Below are 13036 nucleotides of genomic sequence, written 5' to 3'. Positions count from 1 at the left end.
TTAAACTGTAATTATAGGCGTTCAAAAGTTTATATTAGACCACATTATGCGTAATTATGAAACATACGTTCGAAAGTCTAACGTTAGCTTAATAGATGTTACAACTCGTTCAAAATCCAGATCCTTTCAAAGGCGCTTACAAAAGTGAACGCAATATGTTTCGTGTGCTCAGTCGAACGCCGGATCTTAAGTGATTACCAAAAAGTCGAGCAGTGTGTTGGTAATTGCGAATAGATATGATAGTAAAAGTGGTTGTTCTCGTATTGTTTTCTTGGAGGGTGTTGGGTTTTCCTGACGGAGCCCCGATTGACGCTTGTGTTAAGGACCGGGCAAATCAGCCCAATCATGGACAACATAGAACGCAACCGTTGGCAACTTTACCTTATAGGCTGATGGCTTCTTCATCAGCGTACGCTCCTGATTCTCACGTCTCAGGTACATTTACTGGTGTAGAATTCTTTAGGTATCTTTAGGTCATTGTATAGATACAATAATAGGTACAAAAGAAATGCGTTCTTGAGAAAAGTCGAGAATGGACGGACCAATCTGGATTATTTATCTTAACTCTTTTTTTATTTCAGTAAAGACGTGAAATGCTTAAAGTAAGAGGGTAGGTTTTGTTTTCACGCTAAGTTAATTTTATTATTGCCAAGCTAGTACAGTATTGTGTTATCTGTGGCTAAGCTATTCTTACAAGATGGAATAGCTTCAAACAATCTAGTTTAACTCATCCTAAACAAATTTAATTCACGATTGGAATAACCTAAGTAGGTGCTTCATGTTGAAATTTTATAGATGATTAGCTGCGCCCTGCGGTTTCACCCGCGTAACTCCGTATTCCGTATGAATATCGGGATAAAAAGTAGCCTATATGTTATTCCAGTTGTCCAGCTGTCTACGTACCAAATTTTATTGCAATCGGTTCAGTAGTTTTTGCGTGAAAGAGCAACAAACACACACACACACATCCTTACAAGCTTTCGCATTTATAATATTAGTAGGATAGGATAGAAAGTAGGATAGGATGGGAAGTAGGATAGGATAAGAAGTAGGATAGGATAGGATTTAATGAGACATGATCTATTCTGTTTGGACCCTTGTCGAGAGCACCATCCTGAATTTCATATCGTTATTAAATAATAAACAGAATTACGGATCGTCGCGGTCGTAAAAAATATATATTATGCAAATTGTTATTAATTTAATTTTTTGCGGTCAAAGGTTAGCTTCACGGAAATGCTTAAGAAGAAAAACCTAATTGATAAGTAACTTGATAAAATTAACGACTTTTTTATTCTTAAATAATATTATCACATACTGGCGTTTATCTTGAATCCTGCAAGTCAGTTAGCAAGCTACGTCAGAATACTTACCAACTTGAGAAATATTATTAGCGTGTGTTTAGTTTACTTACTTAAATAGCCAGATTAATGTGGGCTGTCTCGTTAAAGTATTAAAGAATTTTTGCATTGGTACTGATAATTATAAAATATTACGACAAATTTCATTAAATTTTTCAGCCAATCTCTTGGTCAAATTGCAGCTTTTAGCCACTAAATATATAATAAAGGGCAACAAACACACACAACAGTTGAATTAATGACCTCCTCCTTTTATGTACTCGGTTTAAAGTCATCTGTAGTAATGTATTATTATTATAGTTTATAGGATATTTTTTGAATTGAATTGTCTTAACCTAGTTATAAGATTTTCTGTTTTGAAAATCGATACAATATAGCTTTATTTATATTCAAATATTATAACCTATTTATACGATAATCATGTGCAAAATTTGTTTATAGAATTAATCATGTTAAGTTCATTGATAAACGTTGTTTTCGTTCTAATGTGTAACAGTGCGTAAGTTACGCAAGCGATGTTATTGTAGGTCACACACATATGGCAAAGTTGTTTACTAACTGGTTTAAACTTTAGCTGTCTTGTACGTGTACCGATATGATTGATATGGATGTTGCAATATTTAATATGTATTAACTGCCTCGTTAGTTTGCGATTGCTTAATCATGTGATACCTTTTTGTATGTGTAAGTATTGTTTATTAAATAATCTCCGAATTGAATTGGTTTTTATAATCTCAAGGGCAGCGGGCAAATATCATTTAAACTCTTCATTTATTAAGTTTTCTTTTTTTATGACATCGTCAGCAATGGAGATGATGGGTGGCGTGATGGTAAGCGCTTCCAGCGCCCATGAACGTTTGGAGAGGCTTAAGGTCGATTGCGGACGTTACGCCTCTACAAATGGATTCGCGAGTTTAAATTGGTAAATTAGGGAAGGAATGGTGCTTCTGCGGCACGAGTTGGCCCAATTCGTGTCGAACCGTGCTCGACTAAACCACAAACACACCATATTAAACACTTTTCAAAAACGATTTCACACAGAGCATATATTGTGTGTATTCTATAGTTCCGGTCAATAGTTATTTATTACGTAAGTAATCTTAAACAGTAACATTTCAACATCCCTCATGAGCCGGCTCATCGCTTATTCGATTTCATGTAACTTTTAACCCTGGAAACACATCAAACATTCGTTCAAACTCGGATAGGAGATAGTGTCTGAACGTAAAAAAATTATGCCAGTTTCCTTACGATGATTTATTTCCTTTACTGTTTCGAGCAGTGGTGGTGTAGATAATGTGTAGATAAATTAAAAAATCAATTTTATTAAATGCACACGCATCCGGTTTCAAACCAACTATTCCATTGAAGTCCGAGGTCCTTAACATTTGCCATCACAGCTCTTAAACATTAACATTCATAAAATTATAATTAATACAAGCATGCCGACTAAAATCTCATTTAGGAGTTAGATAAAGATTCTGTGCGTGCTTATCTTATTACAGTTTTAATGTTTTCTTATTATTATACCTAATGATATTTTATGACTAAATATATAACATTAAAAATAAAATATTTTACAGTAACCATCACTGGAGCAGATACTTTCAAAGGGTTCTTTATTCAAGCTCGGTCAGTAGAGACAAACAACTGGCTCGGCGCCTGGGAGCAAACTCCCAACACTACCGTGCATCCAGAATGTTCCTCCATAACACATGCTGATCCGAGGGACAAGTACAGGGCTACGTTGGTATGGCGAGCCCCCATACATAATCACGGGAGAGTCTATTTCACGTAAGTAACATTTTGTTTTACGTGATTTATAGTGAAAAGTAAATAAAATTATCAAGGATTAAATGTGTTTTTATAGTTTGACATTGATTATGATGGAAAAAACGTTTGCTTTTAACACCTATCTCTTGTTATTTATTACAAAAAGTTAGAAAAATTAATGACATTATAATAGTAAACTTCAATTCACGCAGAGAATATCGTACGGATCAAATGACTTAGTTCAACTACGATAAAGCCGATATTTAAAATGGTCATAAAAGGTCAATACGAGCATATTTGGGATCATTACTCAGATTTCTAGAACTAAATCGTCCAACCGTCTAAGGCAATCCTTTCACTACTAGCAATATGTTGTAATGCATGTGTTGACCTCTACACTAGTGTTTGATGTGCCCGTATTATAAATATATTCGAATATAAATTTACAATTTGGTATGTTGCTGATCGCGCAAACAAAGCCTTCTATCACTATTGCATTTTAACGAGAAGCAAGTTGGAGCCTAAAAATCGTAATTTCTTTAGCAAATTAAACCTAATCTCAGTAGAACAATTAATTAATTGGATGCAAACATACGTGGAAGATGACCGTTTATGGTCATAAATAGGAGAAGCAACCAATGTTTTTCGCACTTGTTTCTCAATTAGCCCGACTCGCACTTGACCGATTTATTTAAGGTTATCCGTATTCATCTCTCTGTCTTTATGATAATCGTCTGTTTAGCAATAAAATTGAATCAACACGATGAGAAGTTTCTGTTTACATGTTGCTGGCAACACTGGATGTTGCAGGCAATAACACAAATCGAAATGTTCTCACCCTTGGAGCAACAAGATTCAAAGTTTCCAGCAACATTGTTGCTCAATAAATGTCTACGCTGTCCCTTAAATGTAACTTTTTGTATTGTATATTAAAAAAATATACACTATGTAATATTCTTGCTTTCAGAGGTACTGTGCTCAAGAACTATGGAACATTTTGGTCAAATCTCGTAGCAGAGGCCCCGCAAGATCCCGCCGATCTTCAAATAATTGGTTAAAACGACACAATAGATTTATTTTCTAAGGAACCAACTTCGTATTTAAAACTTATTATTATTATCATCAAAGCATATTATTTAATTACAACATATAACGAATGTAAATATAGTATAAGTTAAAATAATTGTGTAAAATAAAACAATTTTAAGAATAAATATTTTATTGAGTTAAATAAAAATTTTAATTTATTATAATGTGAGAAATAAAAATAAGAATCGCTTTTAAAGTGAAAAAAAATAAAGTCATACTGTTCGAACCAAAAATGAGAAACAATGATTACTATTTTGCGCATAGTTTAATTAAAGCTCATTAATATCTAGTCATGGTTAATGAAGCAATATAAAATAATTACGTTTAGCGTAATCAATAAACACTGCATTTCATATATTGAAGCAAGAATTGTAACGATACAAAGCATTTTTAAAAAACAAGCTTGTCCAAGCAACTTTCAGATATATCGACCAAATCTTTGCTTCTCGTAAACTTCGTGTTCTATTCGATATGCTAAAACCACTTGTAATGCACGATACATTAGGGCGCTTTTTGCTTCATGACTGGCCGTTTGATGCCCATGAGATCACATATTTCATTCCGTATAGGTCTCAGCTCGTTGACGTCTCTCTCCCAGTCCGTGTCCGCAAGGATTGCCATCACCTGTAAATATAACAAGTATTATGTACGTCTATAACATGTTTCTTTATACGTCTTGTGGGTGTAGCTATAACTATATAGGTACAACTCAAAACGGCTTGTAGGCCTTGTACTATGACTCAACCTGTCCTTGTACGTATTATACATGCCTAGTACGTATGACTCTACATGTCTTGCAGGTGTGACTCTACATGGCTTGTACACGATTTGAATGTAAGACTCTACAAGGCATGACTCTACTCTACTCAATGACTCTACACGGAGCTAGGTGATAGAGTACAAGGTGTTTTAAGAGTTAATTTGAAGGTGAATCAAGTGTGTGTGGGTAGTAGGTAGGGTGTATGGGTGTATGGGTGTATGGGTCTATGGGTGTGCGGGTGTAAGCGTGTAGGGTGTGACCTGGTCGAGCGTGTGCGCGGGCAGGCCGCTCACGTCGCCGTAGAGCGAGAGCGCCTCGTAGAGCCGGGCGGCGGCGCAGCGGCGCACGTAGCGCTCGCCGTAGCACAGCTGCACCGCCAGCTGGCCCAGCGCACGCGAGCTCACCGTGCCCCCCACCTGTACCACAGATACACGCTTGTTCATACTTATTACTAAAATCAGAAATAAATACTGCTGTCAGTATAAATTTTAGCTAAATAATGATTGCAATTTATTCGGTTGTTAACCTGTATCGTAAAGTTATAATATATTTGTACACATTTTAAATGGATAGGGATCTGAAAATGCAAATAATGCTAACACAAATAGGCCCAATAAGTCTAAATCTGTAATATGTACTTTGTCGACCGATGATCTTGATATTTTATAGCAGGCACTGTACGTAAATCGTTAATTCGATGAAACACTCATTCAACGCATCCATATTCATAGATACTATAGTATACTGTGTATTTGGTACCCTAACGATACCAGAATAAAAGCATAAATTAGTTTATTGCTTCTCAAAATCAATTGACTGGTGGAATTAAAAAAAAAATCTATGCTTTATTGCAATTTTTCCCGTTCATGCCTACTTGACTCTACTTTTTCACTCACTTGAATTAATTGACACAGCACATTGATGGAATCCAACAACTTGTAGATATTCTTGCCCCCCCTCAGCTCCAGCTGCAAATATTTGAGGACGTCCATCGCGAATGTGGAATCTTTGTCCTCGAGTATTGGCGATATAGCACCTTTGTGGCAAAAGTTATTGTTAATAAATTTCGATCCTTACTATAAATATAAATTCGAAAGTGTGTTTGTTTGTTTACATTTCTTTCACGTCGCAATGGAACGAATTAATGACATAATATAGAAGGCTAGAACATTTTCTATACTCCATGTGTTTTAGTGTGTTCTAGGCTCCTAACTATACTATACTGATACATGCTTCTACCACTTTGAGAAATCTCATCCTCATGGAATTACTTTAACAACGGGGGCGATTTATTATATTACTGATTTTATAAATATAGGAAATAATAATATTTATATTTAAAACTGTACAGAGATTTACTGAAATCTTTATTCATGATTGCATACGTTTTCATTGCGACGATCTAGGTTACCTTTATGTTAAATAATTGCTAATATTGTCGATTACAATTTTCGTTAATTTTAACATTTTACTAAGTTGTTATTTATTTATTATTATTTAAGTGCGAGTAAGCATTAGATGATCACTATTTTATAACAAATCTAGGTGTAAAATATATTTTGATTCAGAGTCAATATAGCAGTCAATTTCTGTTAATATATTATTTCTTACCGGAACTCAACAGTCGATCGAGGAAGTTGAACATAGGCCCAGTGATGCGCTTCACGTGCAAGTTATCCGCAAACACTTGTATAATCGTATCGCATATGGCTCTGAGCGTCTCCAGCTCGTTCTCGTGGAGCGAATTCAGATATGAGAATAGCGACTGGGTCGTGTGCTTCACCTGAAAAATGTATTTATTTCAATTGATTAGTAGAATATTTAGGGTGGCAACTATCATATATATAGTTATTAAAAGAATCCATATAAATCTGTTGTGTAATTTTAATCATCTAAACATAGACACACACACAGGCGACGGAAAGCCGTTGTTTCATACTATGTAGTGATAATAAAGCAGCGTATAATAGTGGGAGTGGCGAATTGGCCCAGCTGGCACCGGCGAAGTGTCACACCCGCACAAAAAACCGGCGTGAAATAAAGACATGATACTGTGTTACATTTGGTGAGTGGGGGAGCCGGAGGTCCATATCCTTTCCCTTACCCTTCCCAGTCCTTTCTTTTATTCCGTTATATTCTTCCATACATCCATCTCGTTATATTCTTTCAATCCATTTGTAGAGGTGTAATGTTTGCAATCGACCTTATACCTCTCCAAATATTCATGGTCGGTGGTAGAGCTCACCATCAGGCGCCGCACCAGCTCCATTGCCGATGGTGACATGACAAAAAAAAAAAAAAGTAGGCGGCAACTCACGAGGCTCTCGGTGAGCTCGCCCGCGCTGACGACGAGCCCCTTGACCACGTGGTAGCGGTACGCGGGGAACGCGAGCAGTCGCACGAACCGCGGCATCGTGTGCCCGGGGAACAGCCACAGCACCACGTGGCAGCTCTCGCTCGCCCCGGCCCCGGCCCCGGCCCCGGCCCCGGCCCCACTCCCAGCCGTCAACCCGGTGCTGGACCCGGAGCCGCGTGCGTCGTCGGCCAGGGCCTCCACTTCCACCTCGTCCGCGGGGAAGATCCGCTTGAGCGCTTCGTGCTCGGGTATGTAGGGGATCGGCGGATCGCTGGGGATTGAGATTTTGCATATATCTATAGATAATGTTCATAAGCGTATGACTATTGCTCCATAAAAGTTACTTCGAAATATTCAAAATGCATTTTTTTTTTATTTTTATTAATTGATCAATTGAATTACAGATATAGTGTATATTGAAGGAAACATAATTGACTAAGACTATATACGTTATACTAATTAAATGTACAGCATCAATTTCGCCATAATTTGGTTTGCAGAGTGTTAAATATAAAAATAGAAAGAAAGAAAGAAAGAAAGAATGAATGAAAGCGAATTAATTTAAAGATCCACGGGCAAAATGTAGAAGAATTTATTCTATGACGAATAGTGCGGTACGGTAAATGTAAGGCTACTAGAGAGCACCGACTTGTAGAGCAGCGCGGTGAAGATGCGGCCGGCGTGCGCGCGCGTGCGGTCGATCTTCTCCACGGCCTGCTGCGCCACGCCGCACAGCGCCGCGCGCACCGCCGCCGCGCAGCTCAGCGGCGCCGCCCCGCCCGCCGCCGCCGCGTCCGCCTCCGCGCACAGCCGGCACAGCGTGGCCAGACCTGGTGCAGTTATGTTTGGGATAGTTATGGGTTGTAAGGAACATTTTTTTTATTTTTTTTTTATAAAAGAAAATGGAGGTTTTACAAGTCCTTGTGAAGGTGTTACCGGTCTTTTTAGGAAGAGGTAGAGGTAACCAATATATTAATCATTTTCAATAAATTTCATCACGTATAAATTTCTTTCGATACAAATGAACATCATTGAACGGAGAAGTATAACAATTGTGCCAATTGCATGAACGAGCTCCCTGAAGAGATTTTTTTTTTCAAATATACCCAAATAGACGCCAAACGGACAACCCACCGGTCATGCTGGCCTCGCGCACCCAGGCGCCGACGTCGCCGCGCATGTCGAGCGTGTACTCGTCGAGCGCGGCCAGCAGCGCGGCGCGCACGGCGGGCAGGTGCGGCGCCAGCGCGCGCACGCCCAGCGCGCGGCACACGGCCTCCAGCCCGCGCACGGCGTCGCGCCGCGCCTCCGCCCACGGCGCCGGGCCCGCCGCCGCGCTGCTGCACGCCGCCAGCGCGCGCACCGCCAGCGCCGCGCGCGCCGCCAGCGCGAACGGCGGCAGCGCGCCTGCAACGCGACGCGCCACGTGACCACTCCGCACCACTCCCACCGCACCGCACTCCGAGCCGGCTCACCTGGCGGCTCGGTATAGGGAGCAGCAAAAACTGGCACACATTTACCGTAGGTAATATCGAAATATTACACAACGTGTTATCTTAACCAAACATTTATATCGGAAAATTTATTGGGTAAATGAAAAAAACTATCAGTGTTTTTATATACCTACTAATATTTAAAAAAACAAACAATCTCACCAATAGCCCTTGCATATCCCATTCTCAGCACCAATCCATTGACGCCAGTATTGGACAGCTGTTCGCAATATTTCTCAACCAATTGCTCGCGTTTCTCCTTCGCCGTCACACCGTCATACACTAGATTGTCATCCTGAAGATACTCCTCGAACACAAGGGGCAAAGCCTCGATTGCTTTTTCGCGGATCGCTTGCACTTCGTGGCTGAGACACTCCTCGATCAGGTTTAACCATTCATCTGTAGCGGTAAGTAAATATTGCAACATACAGAATCATTGTAATAATAATATTATACTTTTATGAATTTGTCGACACAACTTTGTGTCTGTTAATTTATTTAAAAACAAAGTTAAACAAAAATTAAATATCTTGATTGCTGAAGAAATCAATATCGCACCGACAGTGGGCAGCGCGTGGAAGGGCGCGTGCGCGGCGGCGAGGCGCGCCACGCAGTGGCAGCACGCCTGGCGCATGAGCTCGCCGCCCAGCCCGCGGAACTGCTGGCGCGCGTGCAGCCGCCCCACCAGCGCGCGCACCGCCTCCCACGCCTCCGCGCGCACCAGCGCCGACGCCGCGCCGCCGCCTGTACATACACTTATATCTAACACCGTGGTCATGAGGAAACAAATTATGTCGCTTTCGCATCTCGGGGCAGTTATCTGACATGATTATTATTCTGAATGAGAAATTTTGTAAAATTGTTATGATATTAAAAGAAAACCTCCACAATTTACTATGGGCTCTTTCTGAATTTTAAATGCCAAATCAATCAAAAGCAACTTAAGACATAATAGTGAATAAAAATGCCTTTCCACAATTAAAAAAAAAAAACAAATATAATACAACTTGTTTTACTCAGGGCATATTATTATATAACAATAAAGTGAAAAATATACAAATCATAAATTTTTATCATAATTAAAAATACCTCAATCACAGATACTTTCAAAGATTCTATAACACAAAATAATTACAAATAATCTCACCATCAGGCAATTCAATTTGAGACAGTGCGAAGATAACTTCCCCAATGGCCAATATTGCGCCGTGTCGTACATTTAAATCGATTGACTCGGTTTTCTTTATCAATACAGGTAACACTTCCGTTGCCATATAATCGGGAACCTGTAAATACAAATAATGTTATGCTGGTAAAGAAAATATTATTATAATTACAATCTGCAACTTCTTACGTTTGTAATTTTAGTGTGGCTTTTCTTTTCCATTATGAATAAAAGGTAAAATGTACATAAAAAATAAATTAAATTACAAATAAATCTAAGTTAAGCTACGAATCTTAAAACAAAGTGTCATAAGTGACATGTAGAATTAACTGAAACTGAAAGAAGTAAAATGTTCTAAAATAGTTTGTTTAAAAGAGGTTGTATAAGACACTACGAAAGAGTTTATAATATTTTATTTATATTATTAAACTAGCTGCACGCCCCGGCTCCGCCCGGTTTGTCATTTATCGTAATTAAAATTATTTAAACTATCCTATCTCTCAAGTTGGATCGAACTGCACATGGTGTGCGAATTTTATTATAATCGGTTTAGGAGTCCATTGAGGACAAACATTGTGACACGAGATTTCTATATATTAAGATAAATTTCTGGAAAAAATTATGTTAGATTTTCAATTTCCAATGAATGCCACAAACTAAAACATTATTGTGTGTCATACAGAAACTAAATGGCGGATAGTGGGCACCTTTGCACAAACTGTAGTAGAGATGATTTCGCCTGAGGATTGGACAAATTTTAATAAGCTGAGAAGATAATCAAATTTTAAAATTTGCAATAAAAGACTTTTTTAAAGGGTTGCGGATGAATTCCTTGCCCAATTCGGTGCTTTGGAATGTGAGGAGAGTTAAGTCAGCAGTTCTCTACTCTCTGTGGCGTTGTGTAGGACCTCCTAGGTGTGCGTTAACTCCTAGGTGTGGGTCACCTTGTCGGCGAGGCGGGCCAGCGCGCGGGCGGCGAGGTCGCGCAGCGCGGGGTCCCAGTGGTCCACCTTGAGGTGCAGCAGGTGGTCCACGAGCGGGCGCGTGTAGGGCGGCAGCGCGGCCACGCGCGGCGCCACCAGCAGGTAGGCGGCGGCGCGCGGGCCCACCGCGTGGAAGTCGGCCGTGGTCAGCACGTCGATGCCGTGCGGGAACATGCCGTGCCGCCCCACGTTCTCCTGGAACGCGGCCGACGCCGCGCGCCGGCAGTTTATCTGCGGGCGTCAGGTGCACGCTCAACTATCGTTGTTGATGAAAGCTGGAAACGTTCTGAACGACGCACATAACTAACAATAAAAATAAATATATCTTGTTTTTATAAATGCTATATCATACGTCTTCAGTTCGACCTAAATTATTGATTTCTTATACAAAAAAGAGCTCAACTGGGTAGTAATAACAACTGTTATGTAAGTAGACAAATGATCACAAGAGCAAATGTAATGAGCGCGCGCGCACAACAGACCTCCCTATCGAAGCACGCCGTGGCGATGAGCGCGTTGGCCAGGAGCGTGGCGTGCGGCTGCAGCGCGTGCGCGTCGTAGGCGCGCGCGAAGGCCCAGGCGGCGTGGCAGGCGGAGTCGCGCGCCGCCCGCGCGCCGCCCGCGCCGCCGCCCGCGCGCGCCTCGTCGCGGCCCAGCGCGCGCGCCGCGCACCGCACCGCGCCGCCCAGCTGCTGCGGCGACAGCAGCCCGCGCCGCGCTGCGCGCACACATGGCGCTATTACATATCTCATCTCGTGCTGATGACACGTGCAGATAAATTGAAAAATCAGTTTAATTCCTGAACGCTCGCCTGATCTCAAACCCCCCACTTAACGATTTTGAAGTCCGCGGTTCTCACCGCTAAGCCACCACTGCTTTATCTCTTGCACTCTTTTTTAGGAGTGGCGTGTCCGTGGTTGACGCCACCCATAAGCATCCACACAAGCTGTAAAGTTAAGGATGTGTTGCCGGCCTTTAAGGGCCTATAAAGACCGGCGACGCCCTTTATTGAAGTATCCCAAGTCACAATAATTCAGAAACTAAAAGCTCATACTGACTATAAGGTCTGATCTGAAGTGATAGAAGTAACCTAAGTCGCAATGCTTCAGAATCGCTGCAAGTTGTAGCTCGTAGACTAGGTCGGAGCCGCAACTCACCCAGCTCGGCGAGCGCCATGCAGCCGCCGTGCCAGGCCGTGTCGCGCTCGTGCTCCGCGAAGAGCGTGAGCACGCTGTCGCACACGTCGGCGGCGGCCAGCGCGGGCAGGCGCGCGCCGATGCGGCCCACGCCCTTGGCGGCCGACCAGCGCACCACCGTGTCGTCGTCGCGGAGCGAGCACAGCAGCAGCTCCACCACGTCCTCCACCTGAGCGGGTGACACGACAATAGTAGGTGCGATTACGTCGATGAGTCGAAAATATATAAAAAAAAAAGGGAAAGTGCTTTTGTTTGTCCTTAGTTCCCGTCGGGATGGAACAGTTTTATGGTATAATTTTTGGGTGGGGGGATAGTTAGAAATATAAGAGTGACATAGACTACTTTTTGGCGTATTTGAAACTTCCGAAATATATAAATTGCAACAGATGGCGGTAGGTAAAAAATTCGACATATTACTTGATATTTGTTACTTTGATCATCCAAATGTAGCCACAAGCTTCCGCCTGCGTTCCCACTGATGAAATATTTTTTTTAATTGATCAAATAAAAAACAAAAGACTATAACATTAATAATAAACGCCATGAAGTTATAAAAATGTGGAAGATAGATAATGTGAAAATAAATGAAAAATTTTCAAAGTCAAATTGACCATTTCCAGCAACAGAGTACAAGAATCACATACTTCTTGCGGTATATCCTGATCGTCATCTTCAGGAGGTGATGTGATGGGCTCAGTGTCTCCAGCGGCAGCCACACCGCCGAGGGTGACGGCTAGAGATCGAGAGCCACGAGTGTATCGCCATGCCGCAACCCGCGGACGTAGGAATGTTAAACCTGAAAAAATGATAATGACTTAGTTCACTCTTGGGTCAATATAACAAAGATAAAATTAAGGCAA

At 41.3% G+C, this 13036-nt stretch overlaps 2 protein-coding genes across 2 annotated transcripts in view; one reads left to right on the top strand and one right to left on the bottom strand.

Moving 5' to 3' along the window:
* Positions 1-142: 142 nt before the first annotated feature.
* Positions 143-4194, top strand: LOC119838385 (putative defense protein 3). Its single transcript, XM_038364319.1, has 3 exons — positions 143-435; positions 2945-3155; positions 4102-4194. The coding sequence occupies exons 1-3, from the start codon at positions 237-239 to the stop codon at positions 4190-4192; spliced, it is 501 nt and encodes a 166-aa protein (XP_038220247.1). The 5' UTR covers positions 143-236; the 3' UTR covers positions 4193-4194.
* A 171-nt stretch (positions 4195-4365) lies between these two features.
* Positions 4366-13036, bottom strand: part of LOC119838372 (tubulin-specific chaperone D) — a 12388-nt gene continuing 3717 nt past the window's right edge. Inside the window, exons 5-18 of the mRNA XM_038364302.1 lie at positions 12821-12972; positions 12138-12345; positions 11463-11698; positions 10942-11211; positions 9980-10118; positions 9391-9576; positions 8995-9231; positions 8474-8746; positions 7989-8169; positions 7301-7610; positions 6595-6766; positions 5880-6019; positions 5244-5399; positions 4366-4847 (exon numbers count right to left, since the gene is read on the bottom strand). Coding sequence (XP_038220230.1) covers positions 4725-4847; positions 5244-5399; positions 5880-6019; positions 6595-6766; positions 7301-7610; positions 7989-8169; positions 8474-8746; positions 8995-9231; positions 9391-9576; positions 9980-10118; positions 10942-11211; positions 11463-11698; positions 12138-12345; positions 12821-12972 — 2783 coding nt within the window. The 3' untranslated portion in view covers positions 4366-4724. The remainder of the gene's footprint in view (positions 4848-5243; positions 5400-5879; positions 6020-6594; positions 6767-7300; positions 7611-7988; positions 8170-8473; positions 8747-8994; positions 9232-9390; positions 9577-9979; positions 10119-10941; positions 11212-11462; positions 11699-12137; positions 12346-12820; positions 12973-13036) is intronic.

The sequence above is a fragment of the Zerene cesonia genome, unplaced genomic scaffold, assembly GCF_012273895.1.
Source record: "Zerene cesonia ecotype Mississippi unplaced genomic scaffold, Zerene_cesonia_1.1 Zces_u002, whole genome shotgun sequence".
Lineage (NCBI taxonomy): Eukaryota > Metazoa > Arthropoda > Insecta > Lepidoptera > Pieridae > Zerene > Zerene cesonia.
Note: the sequence above shows the minus strand (reverse complement) of the source record. Positions and strands in the feature narration are given on the sequence as shown.